The following is a 23,697-nucleotide window of genomic DNA, read 5'->3' on the forward strand; positions in this document are numbered from 1 at the left end:
TTAAAAATTTAGCTTTTGAAATATTTCCCGGTTTGATGTTTTGTTACTTTTCATATTTGTACTAGTGTTTTCGAAATCTGAGTTACAGGGGTGTAGAATTTCAAACTTCAATTGCACGAAGATTTTAAGGAATAAAGAGGAAAAAGAAGTTTCCTAGAACTTAGGTGGTTATTATTCATCATTTAATAGTAATAGTAGTAGTAGTAGTAGTAGTAGTAGTAGTAGTAGTAGTAGTAGCAGCAGCAGCAGCAGCAGCAGCAGCAGCAGCAGTGATGATGATGATGATAAGTTGGAAGGGACCTTGGAGGTCATCTAGTCCAACCCCCTGCTCAGGCAGGAAACCCTATACCATTTCAGACAAATGGCTGTCCAGTCTCTTCTTAAAAACTTCCAGTGTTGAAGCATTTACAGCTTCAGGAGGCAGGATGTTCCACTGATTAATTGTTCTAACTGTCAGGAAGTTTCGCCTTAGTTCTAGGTTGCTTCTCTCCTTGATTAGTTTCCATCCTACCTTCTTGTCCTACCTTCAGGTGCTTTGGAGAATAGCTTGACTCCCTCTTCTTTGTGGCAGCCCTGGAGATATTGGAATATTGCTATCATGTCCCCCCTCATCCTTTTCATTAAACTAGACATACCCAATTCCAGCAACCATTCCATGTACGTTTTAACCTCCAGTCCCCTAATCTGTTCTCTGTACTCTTTCTAGAGTTTCAACATCTTTTTTTACATCATGGTGACCAAAATTTTTTTTACATCATGGTGACCAAAATTGGACGCAGTATTCCAAGTGTGGTCTTACCAAGGCATTGTAAAGTGGTATTAACACTTCACGTGATTTTGATTCTATCCCTCTATTAATGCAGCCTAGCACTGTGTTGGGTTTTTTGGTAGCTGCAGCACACTGCTGACTCATATTTAAGATTGTCAACTAGGACTCCGAGATTCTTCTCACAATTACTACTATTGAGCACGGTACCTCCTAAACTATACCTGTGCATTTGATTTTTTCTTGCCTAAATGTAAAACCTTACTTTTTTCACCATTGAATTTAATTTTGTGAGATAGTGATCAATGTTCAAGTCTGTCAAGATCCTTCTGTATCTTAAGCCTATCTTCTGGAGTGTTGGCTATTCAAAATAGGCCCAGAATTTAAATTGTAAGCCTCACAAAAAACTAAATATCTTTATTAATTGCTTAGATTTTGGCTAAAATTACAGCAAGTGGGGTGTTGATCAAACTGCATATAACCCCTAGCAGGACCCAGGCTTGCTGATGCATTCTGGATAATCAAGAAAGCCAAAGAATACTGAAAAGAAGTCTATATATGTTTCATTGATTATAGAAACACTTTGACTGTGTTGAACATATCAAGCTGTAGAATATGCTTAGGAAAATGGGAATTCCAAAATCTCTCATTATATTGTGCAAAAGCTATATACAGGATAAAAAGCCACAGTCTGGATGAAACATAGCAAAATGTGTTGTCTCCAGGTCAGGAAGTAGTAAAACAAGGCTAGCCCCAGACGGTATGATGGATAAATATAGAGCAGGGCTTTTCAACCTTTTCACTCATTTACCATTTTTAGGATATGGCAACATCCGAGTACCACCAGTCGACTAGCAAGGTGTCAAAAACTTGATGACCCCCCCCCCAAAAAAAGGAAAAAAGTGATAAAGTACAGGTAGTCCTCAGCTTACAACAGTTTGCTTAGTGATTGTTCGAAGTTACAATGGCACTGAAAAAAGTGCTCCTCAAGCCACAGCTGAGCAAGGCACCTGCCTGCCCGCCTGGTGGCGCTCTTCCTCCTGTCTGAGGTTTCCTTTGTTGTGAGCATTTCTGTTGAGGATTGGCAGTGAGGGTGGGGTGGGGGGTGTTTGGTTTTTATTCCCCCAATCTGCTGGGTGGTTGCAGCAGGTTTTGGTCACTTCACATGACCCTGGGACACTGTGACCGTCATAAATATGAATCAGTTGCCAAGCATCTGAATGTAAATCACAAGACCCTGGAGATGCTGCAACATTCCAGCTGATCGGCGCTTCTTCTGGGTTCAGCAGAAGTGTCAGGATCAGTGCTGCTTTCCAGCTGATTGGTGCTTTTTCAGGGCTCAGCAGAAGCACCAGGATCAGCACCGATCTCCAGCTGGAGCCTGGTGCTGATCCTGGCGTTTCCACTGAGCCCTGACAGCCCCAAAGAAGCACCCATCAGCTGGAAAGTGGCAATGATCCTGGCACTTCCCCTGAGTCCTGACAGCCCGGCAGCTCCAGCCATCTCTCGCTCAGGCTTGTGCAGTGCTGTCACCGGTTCAGCTCATTCCCCTCCCCCGCTACCACTTTTCTAGGATGGTCATGTACGACCTGCCAAGTGCCAATGTACCACAGGTGGTACCCATACCACTGGTTGAAAAGCCCTGATATAGAGGATAGCGGGGTTGGAAGAAGACGTGGATGGTTTTAAAATCAGAGAAACATCAATAACTGTCACTATACTATTGATACTACTCTGGTAGCTGAAAATGCAAATGACAATCAATCCCACAAATATTTAATTCATTAATTCATTCTGGTTTGGAGTTTGATTTTGCTTTTAGCTGTTTTCAGTAGGCAAAAGGGAATAATAAGGATTGAATTCTATTTAAAATACTTGTCCATTTGGAAAAAGAATTTTACTCTTGTTCTGGTATAGCAAAGTTCTCAAAGGTACTTCGCGAACTTTCTTCCAGTTCTAAGTTTCCTTCCTCTCTTTACTTAATATATATTATCATAATTTCATAAATTGTATTTTGGACAGTTGTCTCCTAATTGTATTTTTATTTAAAAGTATTAGATATATTGTTAATGGATTAATTCCTCTCTCTCTTTTGTAGGGGGACTAGAGAGCTGAAGAGGATACTTGTTTAGCAAAGTTGGTAAGCTGCTTTATTGTTTTGCAGTTTCTACACAAATGAATTTAGAATGTTAACTTTTTAGTCGACATCAATTAAATAAAATATATTGTGTGAAATATTTATTACAGAACATAATGTTCTCAGAAGTGGATCTTAAAGCACCAGTATAAACTTGGCATATCACACTTGAAAAGGTGGCAAAAAAGATCTAGATTCAGAATTATTTAATTGTAGTTTTTAGTAGTTATTTTATGGCTATTAGAAGGGCTCTGAAAATAAAATGTTACAGATCTTTTTTAAATTAATTATTAGAAGTAGTGGTTTAGTTTCTCAGTATTATTTTCATTTACTATAAAGTTATTTTGCTTAATAATATTAATAATGAATATTTAGTATTTGTCATTTGTTTGAATAGAAGATTTTAGGAATATACATTTTCAGTTTTATGGACATTTATTATGAAATACATTACATCAAACTTAGGACAGTATCAGATAAGTGAATAGCTCTTTGTTGTGTTTTGTAGAACAAGTATGTTGCAAAGTTGTTGAAAGTCTTGAGATTAAAAAAAATAGGATTATAGCTTGTGTGTCTTAATCCCATGACTAGTTGTATGAATAGGACTTTATGATTTTTTCCTTTTCTTTTATTAAAACACTTTTTATAGGAATACTGTAAAGAGCAAGGCTTTTCTTTTCGTTAAAAGAAGTGTCTGGAAGGTGTGGGGATTTGGTAACCTCAACAGCTCAAGAAAGTGGAGAAGGCAGAGAATGGAGTTGCAGACTCTACAGGAGGCTCTGAAAGTAGAAATTCAGGTTCACCAGGTAAATAACATTTTCCCCTTTGTTTCACTTGCAAAACTTACTAGAAACAGTTCTAATTTCAGGAGATCAGGCTAAAAAATACTAATTTCTTGGTAAATTTTGGCACATTTCTAAAATCAGCACTATGGTTAGTGTTTGTCTGTTTTTGTTTCTGATGTTTCTGGGACTCAAAAGAAGTATTCCTTAGTCTTCCATAAAATACATACTTCACATACACATACATATGAAACTTAAAACTGAAATTAATTAAAAGTCTTAGGAGACAGAGCCAAAAACATAGAAATAAAACAAAAATAAATTTAGTTCGTGTGCTCTATTAACATTTTTTAATATTCCACCAGTTTTTTTCTCAGCCAGATAAGTTCTTTAATTTTTTCTCAACTTTCTGAAACCATGTATGTTACTAAACTATTTCCTTGTTTTCAGCTCATAAAGTATGGTTATTGAACCTGAGTTGAATATATTCGGTTCTTATTTACAGTCGATGCAACATTAAAAACAGAAACTTAATTACAAAATCTGAACTTCAAAACTTTCTGAAATGGTTTATAAAATTTACATTCTAAGCAGCATGTATACAGATATTGCAAGGCATGTTTTTTTTTTTTGGTCTAATTGTCTTTACAAAGCTGTAAGGACATAACACTATGATTTTAACATTTGTTTTCTCTAAAAGGTACAATAATTTGGCTTTGAATTGAAAGACACCGGGGCCACTTTGGTCTCTATTATCAAAATTTAAGTGGTAAAGCATTGTTCATTTGAATTCTTGGTGAAGGACTAATATTCACTAAAGCGATTCCAGCTTCTGCTGGTAACCAAAGGTGAACAGAAGTTACCCCTGGGCTAATACTTGAAAGCCAGTGAATAAATAGTTTGCATATTCAGGAGGTTCCTTTTAGCTTTGTGTTAGTTTCCAGTAAGTTAATAACTTTTGCATATTTATTTCTACGTTACCTGCCTTTTAAGATGGCCATCGACCTTTTAACTCCAGACATTTTAGATACTACCAATTGTTGAGGTTATTTCCAACTGACTTTTTTAAAACTGTTATAGTTTCTTGATAGTGGACCTATAATGAGAAAAGTTAGGGAGAGTACAATCTTCTTATTATTTTTTAAACTTTTCAGTATAGAAAATTGAGTTTGATATCATCAGTTATTTTGAAGATAAACTAGCTATATCCCAGAACCTCATTCTACACATGCTTCTAAAATTAATTGGCAAATAATTCTAAAATTTTATGGCAGAGTAGTAGGAAACACCTATTTAAAGAAGGTGCTTTTTTCATCTGTATATTTATGCCTTCAAGTTAGTTGACACCTGGTGACTTTATGGACAGTTTTCTAAGCAACATTTTTATAAGTAGCTTGCCATTGCCTTCCGAGAACTAAGAGAGGTTCTATCCTAAAGCAGGACTAGAATTCAATTCCCTTCACTTCTAGTCCAGTGCTTTACCATTAGTTTAAACAAGTTCTTTTGGAAGAATTAGCAATTTAAAAAAGTTTAAAAATATCCCAGATTGCATGTACTTGACTTTTATGATTATAGATAAGCTTAACGTTCAAAAATAGTTTTAAATTTATCCACTTAACTTTTAAAATGATGACAAAAGAAATGTATATTTTAATAAATACATGCACACAAGATGTATCATAAAACTTAGTAACTGATTTAAACAACTTGAGTTTGTTAGGCAATGATGGCAAAAGAATGCTGTCTGCTAAGACAGTAATACCTTTCTTCCAGATTTTTCTGAAATACAGGTTAGACAATTGCCAGTTGAAGAATGTTTGTTTCTCCACAAATGTTTAACTTGTGGTTTGTTTGACTTTGTTCTGATCTTGTCCACTTTACTCTTTCACTCTTATCCTTGGATTGTCACATAATGCTAAATGCCGCCATCAACTTGGAAAAGGTAGACTATTCATAACTCTTGCGGTGTAGCGTTCCTCTTGATATGTGGCTTATGGGAATTGGGGAATTCCTTTAATAGTTGCATTTGAACCTGGGATCATTGTTTCCACAAGGTGGTGCTAGGGGACTATTACTCGGTATTTTGACACTATTTTGATATATAAAGTAGGCCTGTATTTTATTTCCCATAATATTTAAGAACATTGTGCAGTCTTTCAGGTCATCCAGTGATTTGGGATGATATGCTATCATTATGCTAAATAATACCTAGCTCTGATTTCATATGAGTTAATAAATCTGTATCTCTGTATATCAATAACTTATTTAAGGAAAGACTGAATAAGAGCCAATGTACTGTATCCACGAAAAAACTAAAATTGCCACTAAGAAATTCATCAAATTGAATCAGCTATGGTCAATGTGCCATTTGTGGTCCTCCCAATAGTTGGCATCTGGGCAGAATAAACTTCTGCGATACACTTTATACAGAGCTCTCTATAAAGATATCGTAAACTTTAATTGTTAGGCTTTTGAGTAAAAAACTACATTGTCCAATCAGTATCCAGAAAATGCTTTAGAAGTGGATTGCCTTAAAGGAGGCATGCTTATCAGAAAAATTGTACATAGGATGAAAAAGATTTGATAGATGCTTTCTTGAAAATAATTTTGATGGCCATTTTCATGGTCAAATATGCCTTGGGTTATTTTTTGGAAAATTGTTCCAGCTCTTAAAATTTGATTATAGCCAAGATTTGATTATATAGTGTATTAAGACCCCCTTTGCTTTTGTCAATTTTTTTAATAAATAAAAGATCTTAAAAAGAAAAAAACTAAAATATAACATTGGCATAAGTATCCAGACCTTTTGCAACAACACTTGAGATTTAGCTCCAGTGCCCGCTATTTCTCTTGATCATTGCTGATATTTCTATACCTTGATTTGAGTCCACCTGTGGTAAATTAAATTGATTTAAATTGATTGGACATGATTTGGAAAGACACACACCTCTCTATAGAAGCTCACAGCTGACAATGCATATTGTAGCAGAGCAAAAGCCATGAGGTCAAAGGAACTGCCTGCAGAGCTCAGAGACAGGATTATTGCAAGGCACAGATCTGGGGGAAGTTGCAATAAAGTTTCTGCTGCACTGAAGGTTCCTAAGAGCACAGTGGCCTCCATAATTCTCAAACGGAAGGAGTTTGGCACAACCAGGACACTTCTAAGAGGTAGTTTCCTGGTCAAACTGAGCAATAGGGGAGAATGGCCTTAATAAGAGAGGTGATCAAGAAGCCAATGGTCGCTCTGACTGAGCTTCAGAGATCCTTTGTGGAGATGGGATAGAGTTCCAGAAGGACAAGCGTCACTGCAGCCCTCCACCAATCTGGGCTTTATGTAGAGTGGCTAAACAGAAGCCTTTCCTCAGTGCAAAACACATGAAAGCCCGCTTGGTGTTTGCAAAAAACACCTGAAGGACTTTCACACTGTGAGGAACAAGATTCTCTGGTCTGATAAAACCAAGATCGAACTGTTTGGCCTCAGTTCTAAACGTTATGTCTGGAGGAAACCAAGCACCACTCATCACCTGCCCAATATATTCCCAACAGTGACGGATGGTGGTAGCAGCATCATGCTGTGGGGGTATTTTTCAGCAGCAAGGACTGGGAGACTGGTTAGGGTTGAAGGAAAGCTGAATGGAGCAAAGTATCGGAATATCCTCAATGAAAACCTGTTCTACAGCATTCAGGACCTCAGACTGGCCAAAGGTTCACTCTCCAACATGACAACAGTCCTAAGCACACGGCCAAGACAACACAGGAGTGGCTTAAGGACAACTCTGTGAATGGAGCCGAAGTGGCGCAGCAGTTAGAGTGCAGTACTGCAGGCCACTTTAGCTGACTGTGTTCAGCAGGTCAGCGGTTCAAATCTCACCGGCTCAAGGTTGACTCAGCCTTCCATCCTTCCGGGGTAGGTAAAATGAGGACCCAGATTGTTGGGGGCAATGTAAATATATATATACATTGCTTACTGGTGTACACCGCTTAGAGAGTGCTTGCACTTAAAGCGGTATATAAGTCTCATAAATAAATAAATAAATAAATAAATAAATAAATGTCTTAGAGTGGCCCAACCAGAGCCCTGACTTGAACCCTATTGAAGATCTCTGAAGGAGCTGAAAATGGCTGTCCACTGATGGTTGCCATCCAACCTGACAGCTTCAGAGGATTTGCAAGGAAGAATGGCAGAAAAGCCCCAAATCCAGGTATTCAAAGCTTGTCATGTCATACCCAAAAAGACTTGAGGCTGTAACAAAATACTGAGTGAAGGGTCTGAATACTTATGCCAATGTGATATTTCAGTTTTTTCTTTTTAATACATTTACAGACGTTTCTAAAATTCTGTTTTCACTTTGTCATTATAGGATACTGAGTGTACATTATTGAGAAAAAAATGAATTTCAACAACTTAGAATCAAGTTGCAGCATAACAAAATTGACAGAAGTGAAAGATGTAGGTAAAATCATAAGAGCACATCCATATCTTTTTTAGCAGAAGTAAGCTGAAAAACATCCCATGGAAGTAGAACTGACATAAATTTAAGTTAAAGACAAATAATAATTTTTAGAGTGTAATGATACAAAGTTCATAAATTAAATCAATATTTAGTTACCACATGCATAAAGAGTGCATGAGAATTGTTATACAAAACATGCTTGTAGCTATAGTCAGCCATACATTTCAAATAATTTTCAAGCATCTTTTGTTGTGTTTTATTTTTTACTTGTGTATATTTTGCTTCAAACCGTAGACAAACATTCAGGTGATTGATAACAGACTCTTCCGTGCAGGAGTGATAATTTCTTTGCCTAGTGATTAGCATGGATAGTTCTGAGCTCAAAAAGATATGATTAAAATATTTAGGAACTTGCAAATCCTCATTGAAGCTGCTGGAATTCATATGAAGTATCTTTTCAGTTTCCTAAAGCATCTGCATCTTTCCCCAGGCTTGTGTAGTTACTTCAGAAGGTACTCATGGTTGTTTTCCCATGTGTGAATGGACAGTTACAGTCTTTTGCTGGGGAAAAAAGTGAATATGGTTGTGACATGGAGAGAATACCATGGACAACATCTGAAGTAACTATATGACTATGCTTCTGAAATGGCTGCTTCAGCAGTTCAGAAAGAGATGCTTTGACATTCTTCTTTACTTTCTGGAGCACCTCTTTTGAGGACTTTTACAACCCTAACATTTTTTTTTTCATTTGATTGTACCAGATGCTGAAGCAGCTAATACTTTGCTATCTGGAGTATTATACTTTTGACATATAAAATGTCTGAGTAAAGGTCTTCTCATCTAATATCTCAAAATTATTTTTTTTCTAGCTGAGATTTTTAGGGCTTTCAAAGAATAAGTTTTGCAATCTGCTCACTTTCAAAAAACTAGCAAATGTCCTTATGTTTTGGCAGATTTATGACAGTAGCATATAAGGAGTAATAGCTGTTGCAGAGAATGGCCATATTTTAATTATTTGGGGTATCAGAAAAAGCAATAATAAAATAACATTTTTATCCATTGAAATGACTTTAACTTGTTTATAGCATCTTGGAGTGACCTCACAATAGAAGATCAATAATGGTTTGTTAAATCTTAGGCAATTACATCTTTTGGAAGCTCAAATCAGCATGGCCAATATGAGAAATATTGGAAATTATAATTCAGCTGTAAATAAGGGCTGTTTCCAGGGGAGGCAGAGGAGGAGAGGTCCTGGAGCTTGTGGAGCGAGGGAACTGGATGGGGCTGTCAGCAGGCCCAGAGAAAGGGAGAGAGGCTTTTGGAGGAGTAGGTGGCGGCAGCGTTCTCCAGGGGCAAAAAGGAGTGAGGCCTCTTTAAGGAAAAGGTGGAAGAGACAAGATCAGAAAAAGGAAAGGAGGCGAGATTGTTGTGCAGGAATACAAGCTACTTTGAGGGCTAATCCACATGGAACTCTGTTTCCATCTGTCCTGCTTGCCATTGTTCGCTCCCTAGAGACTAAAATGGAAGATCTGTAACTTGAGCTGGCCACGAACATGGAGTGTATGAGGTGGTGACCCTTTGAGAGCTGTGTGCAACGAAATTTCATTTTGATGTATGCCGATTGGTGTACTTTCAAAGTGACAATAAAATTATTATTATTATTACTATTACTGTTACTATTCAAGTTTATTTTTCAGCATACTTTTAATTTAGATGTTAAGTCAGGAAATTTTGAGACAAAGTTTCCTTTAGAATTGAATGTCAGAAGTGACAAAATTTTAAAGTCATTTTAAAAACTTGTTTGTTCTAGATATTTTTCACTACCTTTGCTTATGCCACAAAATCTGAGAAAATAATGGAGTCATAGGCATCATTTTAATATTTTACCCTTTCAAAGTTTGCACTGAGCAATACTCCACTTGCCTTACATCACGTTTTTTGCTTTTAATGATTATTCTTTGCAGGAGATTGCATGTCACCTTGTACTTTTCTAACAGTATTTGCTTGTCTTAATATTTCTCCATTCATTTTCCTATAAGTACACAAAGTACACAATTTAAGTACACAAATTAATCAACCTCTAATTTTTTATCATAATTTTCAATCATTCATTCTTTTTTATATCAAACTTTTGTCTTAATATATTAATTTTTGGATATTTTTTGTTGCATGCTACAATATTATTATGATACCATAACAACATGAAATCACAGTTGCCAATTCTTTAACTGATGTTGGCTTTCATACATATTGAGTTCTTCTCAAAAATCTAAGGTGCTGTAATATATTATCACAGTATATGTTTGGATCCAAGCAGTGTGGCTTTTTGTAATTGATGAAAATTTTGTTAATGCTTAGATTTTCTAAGTGCCATCCAAGAGTTTTTGGTACGACACCCTGTGTGCTGGTAACCACTGGGACCACCATGGTTGGTTTATGCTATAATTTTTCAACTTCGATTTTCAGATTTTGACACTTTTCCAGTTCTTTGTCTTCTACAGATAGTCCTCAATTTACAACCATTCACTTAGTGACTGTTTAAAGTTAAAGCGGCACTGAAAAAAGTGACTTATGTCCAGTTTTCACACTTACGACCGTTGCAACCTCCCTACAGTCACGTTATCAAAATTCGGGCGCTTGGCAACTGGCGTGTATTTATGACAGTTGCAGTGTCCTGGGAGTGTATGATTGCCGTTTGTAACCTTCCCATCTGGTTTCCTCCAAGCAAAGTCAGTGGGGAAAGTGAGCATGATTCACTTAACTCGAGTAGGCAACCTTGGCTCTTTTATGACAGATAGCTGGCTCAGGAATTCTGGAAGTTGAAGTCCACGAGTCATAAAAGAGCCAAGGTTGCCTACCCCTGACTTAACTGCTGCAATGATTCACTTAACAACTGTGGCAGAGAAGGTCATAAAATGGGGTGAAACTCACTTAATAGCTGTCTTGTTAGCAACAGAAATTTTGGGCTCAATTGTGGTCGTAAGTCAAGGACTACCTGTATTTTACTATCACCTGGTATTGCCATAACAATTATCCACACTTTCTTCTTTTCAACCACAATTAAGTCTGGTATGAAGACTTTATTTAAACCAAGGCCTTATCAGTCGGAAGGCCCACAGCACTTTAATCTGCTCACTTTCAATTACTTTTTCTATGTTTCTTTTCTTTTTCATGTTCCTACCAGTTTTTCATTATTGGCATATAATTTTTACATACGCTTCAATGAATCATTTTGGTGACTGTTATGGTGCTTATAGGCAATTTGTGGTACTTTTTCTTCTGTTTCTTTGCAGAGCCTGCACTTAGAATCGTTTGATGGTTTTTCAATTCTGCCCTTGATTACATTAGTTCAGATAGCTTGCTCTTGAGCAGCCAAAGTGGATATAAAGAATTTTTCATGTATTATATTAGAAGATAATCTGTCTTCTAATTTTATTAAGGACCTTTCTGTCCCTGAAGTTGTTCTAACGTAACTCTTATTTTTGTCGCTTTGTCCCAAAGAAAATTGTCTACTTCTTGCCAGAACTACTATACTGCCAAAAACTGTCTGTTTCATATTCAAAATCTCACATTATCTTTCATGCTTTGCATAATGTCATTTTTTCATCACAATTAGATCAATAATGCTTTTTATATTTATGTTTATTATTTTGCTGTGTATATGTAAATTGCACATATATAAACATTCTTTACTTAAATTCTTTGATCCTGATACTGTTGCAACTTCTAACTTAGTTTTTTGTCTTCTACTTGAATATTTCTAAAACAGTGTCTTTATTAGAAATTGAAACATGTAAAATGAAATTCGTGTAATCTATGTAACCTTTAGAAAAGTAAGTTTGAATGCCTTCTTTTTAAATTAAAGATGGAGTGTTTGAAACCTATGAAATAAGATTCTTTTGACCTTAAAATGGTTAATTCAACAAAATAATCATACATTGGATACATGAGATAATGTTTAATTAAGATATTTTTTTGTTATTGGAGATATAGTAAAGAAGTTGGAAGATGAACTAACACAATTCAGGCTTATAATACTTTGGCTACATTTTGGACTGAAAACATAGGTTTGTAAGTGCAACTCTATAATGAGTGCTGCCACTCAGCGATGCAAACATTCCTCTAAATTATATCTCTAGTAAATGGAATCTGTCAGTGTACCAAGATTAATGGATACTTTGGGCTGGGGTGATAGTCACCCAGATTTGCATCTGGCTTTATTGATGTCAGTTCTTTATCACCTGTATGATGTAAATTTGATATTTCAGTTGTGCTTGCTACTGAAGAAGTGTTTAGAATGCTATCCCATTAGATTTTTGGAGTTCTGTTTACATCATTATAGTCTATGGAAATGGAGCACTGTTGACTTGATCCTTGCCTATCTTGACTGATAAGATCTAACAAAGCAATTATTGACTTAGTAAGCATAAGTGGCATTGAACTCCTTGAAATTACATCTGAAGGAGGCATTATATGCCCTTTCCTAAAGAGAATCTCCCTGGGTCCAAAATAGTTAATATGCCTGCTTTGACTATCATTACTGAGAGTATTATAGTCAACTTTAACTGTTCTTAAATTATTCTAGTTACTGGCCTTAATGCCATACTGCGGGGGTAGACAATTTGAGGGGACTTACAGACATATTATGTTTTAATAGACTTCTATGACTGCTCATCTCAATTATAGATAGTCCTCGGCTTATGACCATAATTGAGCAAATTTATGTTGCTAAATGAGACATTTGTTAAGTCAGTTTTGCCCCATTTTACAATCTTTCTTGCTACAGTTGATAAGTGAATCACTGCAGTTATTAAATTAGTTACACAGTTGTTAAATGAATCTGGCTTCCCCATTAATTTTGCTCGTCAAAAGGTTGCAAAAGGTAGGACACTGGGACACTGCAACTGTCATAAATATAATTCAGTTGCCAAGCTTCTGAATTTTGATCACATGACTGAGGATGCTGCATTGGTCATAAGTGTGAAATACAGTCATAAGTCACTTTTTTCAGTATCGTTGTAACTTTGAACAGTCATTTTAAATGAACTGTTGTAAATTAAGGACTACCTGTACATGACTCTGGGTAGCTAATAACATTAAAAATATAAAACATATACAAAAAACATAAAAACATATAGAACCTGGGACAAATTACAAAAGGCATCGGTCAACACAGGCTTGAGCACAGAATCAAGTCTTCAAGGTAGGAGTTACCGAAGGCCAATCTAACCTCTGGAGGAAGAGTGCCATAATAGAAAAAGTTCTGTTAGATTGGTCATGTGATATTTCTTAACAGATGGTATCTAGAGTATGCTCTCCTACCTGATGAGATAGGAATGGTAGAGACAACTGGGGAGAAATAGTCCCATAAGTAACCTGATTCCTGACCATAAAGGGCTTTAAAGGTGACTACCAGCACCTTGAATTGCACCTGGAAGTATACTGGTAGCCAGAACAGTTCCTGGAGCAGTGGTGTCACATTTGTTGAAAAACAGGCAACATTAACCTCATCTTTACTGGACCTTAAAAGAATCTTAGAAAGTCATAGAGAGTACTAACAAAATCTGTCTTCTATTTTCAGAAATTGGTTGCCCAAATGAAACAGGATCCACAGGTAAAACACGTTTTATTTGTATTCTTAATTGAGTATTATATTATTAAAGTTTAATGTAAGATCCAATTTTAGATATTTCTTTGGATTACTTTTTGAAGTTAAATTAAAATATAAAATATATTTAGTATATAAGTAGTAGTATGTTTGATACTTCGTTCTGTTCTTCAGAAAACTGTGATTAATTTTGGGTTTGTGTTAAACCAGTGCCTTAAGACTTATGCATGCTTTAATCCATAGTTTGTAATTCTTGTCTGGCAGACAAGCAAAATCATAGTTCTCTACAGCTGGGTGAATCTATAATTTGCTTTGAACCCAGAAGTAAAATTGAGCAGATTATGGAGCTAGAATAGAGATTGCAGTGTGACATGCAGTCATGTTACAGGTAAACTACAGGTGAGCACAACATTTCTGTTGCTAAACAAGACAGTTCTTAAGTTAGTTTTGCCCCATTTTACAACCTTCCTGGCCACAGTTGTTAAGTGAATCACTGCAGTTATTAAGTGAATCATTTGATCATTAAGAGAATCTGGGAAGGTTGCAAATAAGTAATCACATGACCCCACGACAATGCAACTGTCATAAATATATGCCAGTTGCCAAGCACCCAAATATTGATCCTGTAACATGCGGATGTTGCAACAGTCATAAATGTGAAAATCAGTCATAAGTTATTTTTTTCAGTAACTTTGAATGGTCACTAAATGAATGGTTGTGAGCTGAGTATTTCAGAATAGACCTATTTTTTTTATTATGCATGAAATAAGTAAGCAGTATCAAATTCTATAGGTTAATATGTTCAGAATTTTTCAAAATTATGAAAAAGTTCCTTGAAACTATGCTTTATATAGAAATTATGACAGATTATAATTCATGTTATACATTTCCTTATAAAATAGCCATTTATGCACAGAATGTTGAAGGAATATTTTACAATTGTGGCTTTATTAAATATCATACAACACAGGGCACATTGTTTCGGTATTATCATAAAGAAAAGGGCTGTGCAAAGCACATGTAATCCTCAATTTATGACCACAGTTGACTCCAGAATTTATGTTGCTAAGTGAGAAATTTGTTAAGAGTGTTTTGCCCCATTTTATGACTTTTCTTGCCACATTTGTTAAGTGAATCACTGCAGTTCTTAAATTAATAAAACGGTTGTTAAATGAATTTGGCTTCCCCATTGATTTTGCTTGTCAGAAGGTCACAAAAGAGGATCACATGACTCTAGAACACGGCAACCATCATAAATATGAACCAGTTGTTATGCATCTGAATGTAAATCACATGACCATGGGGATACTGTAACGGTTGTAAGTGTAAAAAATGGTCATAAGTCATTTTTTCCAGTGCCATTGTAACTTCGAACAGCCACTAAATGAACTGTTGTAAGTCGAGGACTACTTGTATTTAATGAGATGTTTGGCAAAGAACTGAGTTCCAGATAGTTTCTGCACACTTCCATTATGTATGGTCCCAATGGAAGCACTGTCTCTATGTGTATGCTACTCTAATAAATTGTGTTAGAATTTGAAATAAAAATTCCAGATTTATATCTAACAATTATTATTAGGCTTATCGTCTTATATGTAGAGAACAGAATTCCAGTACTGTTGATTTTAAGGAACTTGATAAAGTTCAGTGGACGTGTATGCACTAAAACGTTTTGAAGTGTATCTGCTTTTACCTTGTGTTCTTGTAAGATCTAGAGGCTGGAGATCAGATTTAGAGATCGGCAATAGTTTTGTGTTAAAGATCTTTTGAAATAATTTCATTTTTTTCTTTGCAAAGAACAGCCTATAGAGTTTTCATATTTGCTTTTATAGACCATTTAAAGTCCTCTTGATATCCTTATTAATCATTTCCAGTGAATCATGCTTCATATTTTGTCCTCTGTCAACTGTGACATTAGCCTGAGAGTCACTAAACAAAAACAATATTAATATATTTTGCTTTATTAAGCAGTCTTATTGCAAATATTTATCAATGAGCAGAATTGTTATACTTTTTTTTTTCTAAGCAGAATGCTGACTTGAAGAAGCAGCTTCATGAACTCCAAGCCAAAATCACAGCTTTGAGTGAAAAACAGGTAGGGAACTGGTATACCTTTGACATGGATTCCAAGCTTTTATTACGTGAGCAATTGTGTGTGTGTGTATGTAAAAATAGATGCAATAAGCTAGCATTTTAGATTTTCTTTAGTGTATCTGCCAAAACAGAAATAATTATTTGGTATTTGTATGTGTGTATGTATGTATGTCTTTGAGTCATACAGTCTTTAACACAGTGGTTCTTAACTTTTTAATGCTGCGACCCTCAACCAGTCGTAAGTCGAGGACTACTCGACCGGTCGTAAGTCGAGGACTAATCAGCTGGTGCAGCACTGTTTGCAAAATGGGACTTTTGGTGGGCTCAGCAGGGCAGAGACAGCCTGGACAATTCCTATTGGCTTTTGAAGGCCAATAGAATTAGACTCTATTCAAGAGAGTCTATTCTATTGGCTTTCAAAAGCCAATAGAATAAAAGGGAATAGCACAGCTAAGGAAAAGGGGGAAAAAATGGCGTACTGCGTTGTTTGGTGACCCGCGTGAAATGGTCGTTCAACCCCAAATGGAGCCCTGACCCACAGGTTGAGAACCACTGCTTTAACACCTAGCAGCTACTTGGACATGTCCATGCAATTTTCTTTGCAACATTTGCCAGTTTCTCAGGATTGAGTAAGTAACTGGCTTGAAGTCATCCAGTTGCTTTTTGTGCCTAAGGCATTATTAGAATTCAGAGCCTCCCAGCTTGTAGCCCAGTGCTTTTAACCACCATTCTAAACTGAATTTCATTTGGGACAATATTTAAAGTGCAGTTTGTCTGGGGATGTGCGATGCTGGAATCTAGGCTCTATAACCGTACTGTTATAAAAGAGTATTATGTATACTCTGAAAGGTGCAAATTGGAAAAAAATGGTGACATTAAGAAGAAGAGGGATTACTCAACCAAGGGTGCATAATGCTTCCAGTTTGCCATTGAATTTGAATGTTGGTAGTGAACTGCCAAGAAACATTGTCTAAATATTTGTTGAACATTAAAGATAGGGAATAAATGATAGATAAATAACAACTAGGCTCTTATGGATTTATATAAAAACTACCCATTAAAGTGTAGCAATGTATGGGATTTCTCTATTTATTTTTTAACCTTTTCTCATTTGTGAAAACATTATTTAATGAAGAACAGTTGAATATTTGAATACTCAGTGTGTGCCTATGTGTATGTAATCACCTAGATCAGTGATGGCGAACCTTTTAGAGACCGAGTGCCCCAAAAGTGGCCCCACCCCTGCTCCACCCCCTGCTCACAGGGCCACTCATCGCCTCCAGGGCCTGCCGCAGATCGCCCAGGCAGCCCAGCAGCGCCATGGCGGCCACGTCTTCTGCCCGCGCCCCGCAGCATCAACTGTGCGTGATAGGGTGTGAGGGCAGAGTCTTGTCTACACTGCCTGGCTGCCATGTCCTTAGCTGTGCTGCTCCGCGTGGGTCACACTCGGGGGTGACTCTCCTCCAGGGGGGCTGCTGGTGAGGGGGTCGCGGGGGGAGGCAAGGCTGGGGCAATGGCACATGTGCCCACAGAGAGGGCTCCGAGTGCCCGTGCCATAGGTTCGCCACCACTGACCTAGATCTCTCAAAAGCATCTGGCTAACCATTCCAAGAACAGATTTTTTTTTTATGCTTACTTTAATACATTAATAGAAGATAAATTAATGGGTTAATTTTCCCTTTTGGAATAGCCTTTCCCAATCTCTTTCTCCCAAAAGATGTGTTTGGTGTGCCCTCACTTCCACTATTTAGGAAGGGAATAAAAAAAGGGAAGATGTCAGGAAAGCTTTCCATTGTTAAATCTTATAATTGGGAGATGCGTTACCGCTGTGTAATTCTTATTTTGTGTTTTATTATATTTTCTGTGCTGCGCATTGTATTGTTTCAGGACTGTATTGATGGATGGATAGATTAGATAGATAGATAGATAGATAGATAGATAGATAGATAGATAGATAGATAGATAGACAAACAGATAGACAGATAGAAAAAGAAAAAAAGAAAAAAAGAAAGAAAGAAAGAAAGAAAAGAAAGAAAGAAAGAATCAACATAAATAAAATTATAAACCAATAATATTCTGGCTATCAAATACATATATTGATCTTTAAAAATATTTAGGGAAAACTGAATCAGTATAAGATACTTAGAATTGGTTAAACTGAAGTGGCCTATAAGCCCTGTCAGAAACTTTTCTTAAAGCCTCCTTGATATTTTTTCTTAATTGTGGAAGGTTCTGAATAGAACAACAACAACAAAAAAAAATGTTTAGATCATATGGCATCTTGAGTTATACAAAGGACTTAATGTATTTATTTACTTGATTTATATAACCACCCATCTCACTTTTACATGAAGCAGAGGTAGGAACAACATTCTTTGGTTAGTGTATGCCTCTAAATTATATTCAGATGCTCAGTGAATTACATTTGTTAATATATGCTATTGCAGTATCGGGATGAGGTCTGCATAAAAATAAATTGTGTTGAATACATTTTTAAAGAATTGATATTTATCAAATTTGCCTTGACTCCCAGTGATTCTGGGGAACTCACAGCAATTAAAACAAAGAAAATACAATAATAACAGTTTAATAGATGATGAGAATGGCAGATTGGACAGGGATGAAGTGTCTTAACTCTTCCTTGCTCAAACCCTGGGCAAAGATCCATGTCTTTAAGCATTTCTGAACAACAAAGTGATGGGAAACCTCATTTTGGGGAGCAGATGCTATTAAAGAGAAGGCATTCCAGGGTCCTGATAGATGACATTGTTTAATTAAAGGGAAGAACCAGTTGGTTGTAGTGGTTAAAGCATCTGGTTGGGAACCGGAACACCATAATTACTAGTCCCACTACCTGGGTAACCTTGGGCCAATCACTGTCTTTCAGTTTTAGGAAGGAGGCAGTGTCAAACCATTTCTGAAAAGCCTTGCCAAGAAAGCTGCAGGGATTAGTCCAGGCAGTTACCAGGAGAACACTGACTCAAAAGGACAAAAGAAGTAGGTGGGGGGGACACCCAGACTGCATCACCTCTGCAGGATAGAATCAACTGGATAGATACTATGGAACACTGTATAAAGCAATGTGATTTGTATCTGGGTATTACCGCAAATAAAAACAAAGTTCAAATGAATGCATGGAATTTATCTGAGGAAAAATAATATCTGTAGCAAACAAGAGGGCTGAATACTGTTAAACCAATTATGTACCTCAGAATATTCTTATCAAAAAATAATAAAAAGTAATGATTCTCAGACTTGGAAAAATAAAAAAAAGTCAGTTATTTTAATATGGAGAAAGTTAAAAATTTTCCTGGTTAGGAAGGACAGCAGTAAAAATCAATATTTTACCAAAGCTCAATTTTCTATTTTACATGAACCCAATAAGAATTGAAGACTGGGTATAACAAAATACAGAATCAAATAATTTTATAAGATCAAAGAAGAGACCAAGGACCAAGATTTGAGAGAATTGGATATATATTGGCACTACCAAATTTTAAATGTATTATCAAGCCATCTGTCTAACCTGGATCACAGACTAAATTATACCATTGTATAGCTGGGTTGCTTCTCTCGAGATAAGCATTTTGCACAAATATATTTGGCTTGATAGTTATTGAAATATAAAACCTACATACGCAATTCAATCATAAGCAGCATATTAAAAGTATAGATTTGAAATACAGGAGAAGAATCAGCCCAGACTTACTGCCTCTTGTCTCAATGTTAGTTACTTATTTTCATGAAGATGAATGTACAAAATATTTGATAAATTACTAAAGAGATATTTAATATATAATAAAAGAGCTGTTTCTTAATAAAGAAAAGATTCAAGAGTCTTCAGAATAGTTAGAATTACCTAAGTAATTCAATATCTTCAGAATAATTAAAAACTAAGAAATACAGTGGTATATCTAGAAACCTAACTGAATTTTAACAAATTATAATACAAAGCTAAGAATATTTATTTGGAGCTTATTTATAAGTTGTTATTGAAACATGATCTAGAAATTAAGTTAAACATTTTATGATTTAAATAGGACAATTGACTTGTAGCAATGACTGAGAGACAAGATTAAGTTTACCATTAATATTAGAGAAAATTGGTTTAAGATGTTTTGCGATTGATAAATTAACCTTGTATTCATTGGCAAAACAGATCATTCCTTTTCTAAAAACAGTTGGAAATACAATAATAAGACTGAATCTTCATACACTGTTTGGTGGCAATATGGTAAAATCTTAACAATTCTGGAAGATAATTTATTATTTATTTATAATTATTATTATAGAATGAATTTTAGAGGTTGAGTTTTTTTTTCTGCATCTATTTTTCTGCTCCTTAGTGGCATCCCGAGGGGAGAATTTGAAACAGTTTGCCCAGGGTGTAAGGGGGTCTGTAGATACTTTCTCAGCCCTCTTTTTGATCCATGCAGTATACTGGTCCTCAGTGGAAGGCAGGCTGGTTGCAGGGTTTTTTCTGCAGTCCTAACTGTCCATGGAAGTCTGTACCTGTCCTGTTTGGTTGCTGTAGCAAACCAGACAGTTATAGAAGTACAAATGACAGACTCAGTAATTCCTTCGTTAAACTGTATCAACAGCTGCTAGGGCAGTCTGAACTTTTTGAGTTGACGTAGGAAGAGTGTTCTTTGTTGTGCCTTTTAATGGTTTTGATGGTTCTAATGTTAGATGTAATAAAATGAATTATTTATTTAATAATTTATAAATTATAATTTTATTGGAAATTTCCTCTTCAAAAAAAATGGCAAGTAAAGCAAACAACATTCTATACATCAGGGAGTATACATCAGTGTTAATAATATTTCCTATCTGAAGTACAAGTATGACGCACCATAAAATTTGAGTTGCAAACTATTTATGCATACATATTTTTATCATATTTAAAATGTTGGTATTGTTAACATGATATTTTAATATATTAACTTCTGCTTGAAATGTTAAATAAAAGTACAATTTTTACATTTAAAAGAAAATTTTAATTATTCATTTATCTTATATTGTCCAAATTAGTTGGCTATTGGATATTGAATTGATCTTTACCATTTGAAATCTTACTTTAATGCTAGAAAATTTACTATGCAGCACTGATCTGATGTTAGATCATGCTGAAGTAGCTGGGTCTATTTAATTTTCACATTCATGGTGGCATGGTGATATGGAAAAAGATGGCTTGGTTTTGGATTTTCAGTAAAAGTTGTATTAGTTTTGTGCCATGAATTATATTATTCAATTGTTTTAAGGGGGGGTGTAATTTTCATACTTTGGAGAAATTGCAACCTCTAACTTCTTTTTCTGAGAAAAAAAGAATGATCAGGTCACTAAGTTGCAATGAACTATCTGTATGATGGGAATTAATTGTGCTTTCATGGCAAATGCAATCAGTAACTTAAATTTCTCACATTAATTAATACAGTGAATTATTTTTAAGTTAGTAAATTCCTTGGTTAGCCCACAGGGTTTTTTTAATAGTTTCAGAAAAGTTTCATATACTAATAAAAGAAAAAACAGACCAACCTATCAAAAATAGGAACCCTGGGAGGAAGTGATCATGCAATATTAGAATTCAACATTATAGAAGCACAAGCAATAGAACACAGTCAAACTAGAGTCTTGGACTTCAAGAGAGATAATTTCAATAAACTTAGAGAGGGCTTGGGAAGAATTCCATGGATGAGAATCCTCAAGGGGAAAACAACTCAAGAAGCTTGGGAAATTTTGAAAAATGAGATAATAAAAGCACAGTCTAGCACAATACCAACAAAGAGGAAAAACAACAGCTCTCAAAAGAAACCAGCATGGCTGCATAAAGAACTCTCTGACAAATTGAAAGATAAAAAGGACAAGTATAGAAAGTGGAAAGAGGGGAACCTAACTAAGTCAGAATATCAGCAAATAGCCCGAGCCTGCAAAGATGAAGTGAAGAAAGCCAAGGCTCAAAATGAACTAAGGCTTGCGACCAAAGTCAAAAATAACAAAAAAAACCTTCTTTCAACATGTAAAAAACAAGAAAAAAGTGAAGGAAATGATTGGTCCATTAGTGGGTGGAAGTGGCAAGAAGGTGACAAACAACAGGGAGAAAGCAGAACTATTTAACTCATGTTTTGCATCTGTCTTTACACAAAGGGAAAAAACAGACCAACCTATCAAAAATAGTGCCATAAAAAACAAAATAGAAACACAAGTTAAGATAGGAAAGAAAATGGTAAGTGGGCACCTGTCCAGCCTAGATGAGTTCAAATCGCCAGGACCAGATGGATTACACCCCAGAGTTCTCAAGGAACTGGCAGAGGTGATATCGGAGCCACTGAACTATATTGTTCAAAGATCCTGGAACACAGGGGAACTACCAGAGGACTGGAAAAGAGCTGATGTAGTTCCCATCCTCAAAAAAGGAAAAAAAAAAGGGATCCAGGAAATTACAGACCTATCAGCCTGACCTCAATACCTGGGAAGATCCTGGAAAAGATAATCAAACAACGAATCAACGAACACCTAGAGGCAAACAAAGTCATTACTAAAAGACAACATGGGTTTGTCAAAAATAGATCATGCCAGACAAATCTTATTGCATTCTTTGACCAAGTGACAAAATTAGTGGATCAGAGGAATGATGTGGACATAATTTACTTGGACTTCAGTAAGGCATTTGATAAAGTAGATCACAACCTACTACTTGACAAGATAGAAAAATGTGGGGTAGACAGAACCACCACCAGATGGATCCGTAGCTGGCTGACCGGCCGTACTCAGCGAGTGGTCCTCAAAGGAACTGCATCTATATGGAGGGAAGTGTGTAGTGGGGTGCCCCAGGGCTCTGTTCTGGGCCCAGTACTCTTCAACATCTTCATCAACGATTTGGATGAAGGGATAGATGGGGAACTCATCAAATTTGCAGACGACACCAAGCTGGCAGGAATAGCCAACACTCCAGAAGACAGGCTTAAGATACAGAAGGATCTGGACCAGCGGTTCTCAACCTATGGGTCGCGACCCCATTTGGGGTCGATCGACCTCTTTTGTGGGGTCGCCAAACGCGGCGATCCGCCATTTTGTCGCCTCCGGGGGCACGGCGCGCCTCCGGGGGGCGGTGCCGCGCGCGCACGCCGCGCGTGGGGGCGGCGGCATGCCTCCGCGCCGCGCGTGGGGCGGCGGTGCGCCTCTGGGGGGTGCCGCCGCGCATGCGCGCTGCGCGTGCGGGCAGCGCCGCACGTGCGCGCTGTGTGCGGGGGCCCGCCCCCATGCGCGCGGGGCACCGCGCATGCGCGCCGCGCACGGGGGCCCCACCCCCATGCGCGCCGCGCCGCGCATGCACATAACGTTTGTGTGACGGGGGTCGCCGTCACACAAACGTTGAGAACCGCTGATCTGGGCAGACTTGAACACTGGGCACTAACTAACAAAATAAAATTCAATGGTGAAAAAAGCAAGGTTCTACATTTAGGCAAGAAAAACCAAATGCACAAGTACAGCATAGGTGGCACCATGCTTAATAGTAGTAACTGTGAGAAGGACCTCGGAGTCCTAGTAGACAATCACCTAAATATGCCAGCAGTGTGCTGCAGCTGCCAAAAAGGCCAACACAGTGCTAGGCTACATTAACAGAGATCACGTGAAGTATTAATGTCACTCTACAATGCCTTGGTAAGGCCACACTTGAAATACTGCATCCAGTTTTGGTCACCACGATGTAAAAAAGATGTTGAGACTCTAGAAAGAGTACAGAGAAGAGCAACAAAGATGATTAGGGGACTGGAGGCTAAAACATATAAGGAACGGTTGCTAGAATTGGGTATGTCTAGTTTAACGAAGAGAAGGACAAGGGGGGACATGATAGC

At 36.8% G+C, this 23,697-nt stretch overlaps 1 protein-coding gene across 5 annotated transcripts in view; it reads left to right on the top strand.

Moving 5' to 3' along the window:
* Window positions 1-23,697, top strand: part of PHF21A (PHD finger protein 21A) — a 158,091-nt gene that overhangs the window by 53,228 nt on the left and 81,166 nt on the right. For all 5 annotated transcript variants that reach the window (XM_039358577.1, XM_039358560.1, XM_039358569.1 and 2 more), the window contains exons 2-5: window positions 2,865-2,906; window positions 3,553-3,709; window positions 13,721-13,753; window positions 15,777-15,842. In XM_039358577.1, coding sequence (XP_039214511.1) covers window positions 3,656-3,709; window positions 13,721-13,753; window positions 15,777-15,842 — 153 coding nt within the window. In that variant the 5' untranslated portion in view covers window positions 2,865-2,906; window positions 3,553-3,655. The remainder of the gene's footprint in view (window positions 1-2,864; window positions 2,907-3,552; window positions 3,710-13,720; window positions 13,754-15,776; window positions 15,843-23,697) is intronic.

This window comes from Crotalus tigris, unplaced genomic scaffold (assembly GCF_016545835.1).
Source record: "Crotalus tigris isolate CLP2741 ecotype Arizona unplaced genomic scaffold, ASM1654583v1 scf7180000017576.4783729, whole genome shotgun sequence".
Taxonomy (NCBI): domain Eukaryota; kingdom Metazoa; phylum Chordata; class Lepidosauria; order Squamata; family Viperidae; genus Crotalus; species Crotalus tigris.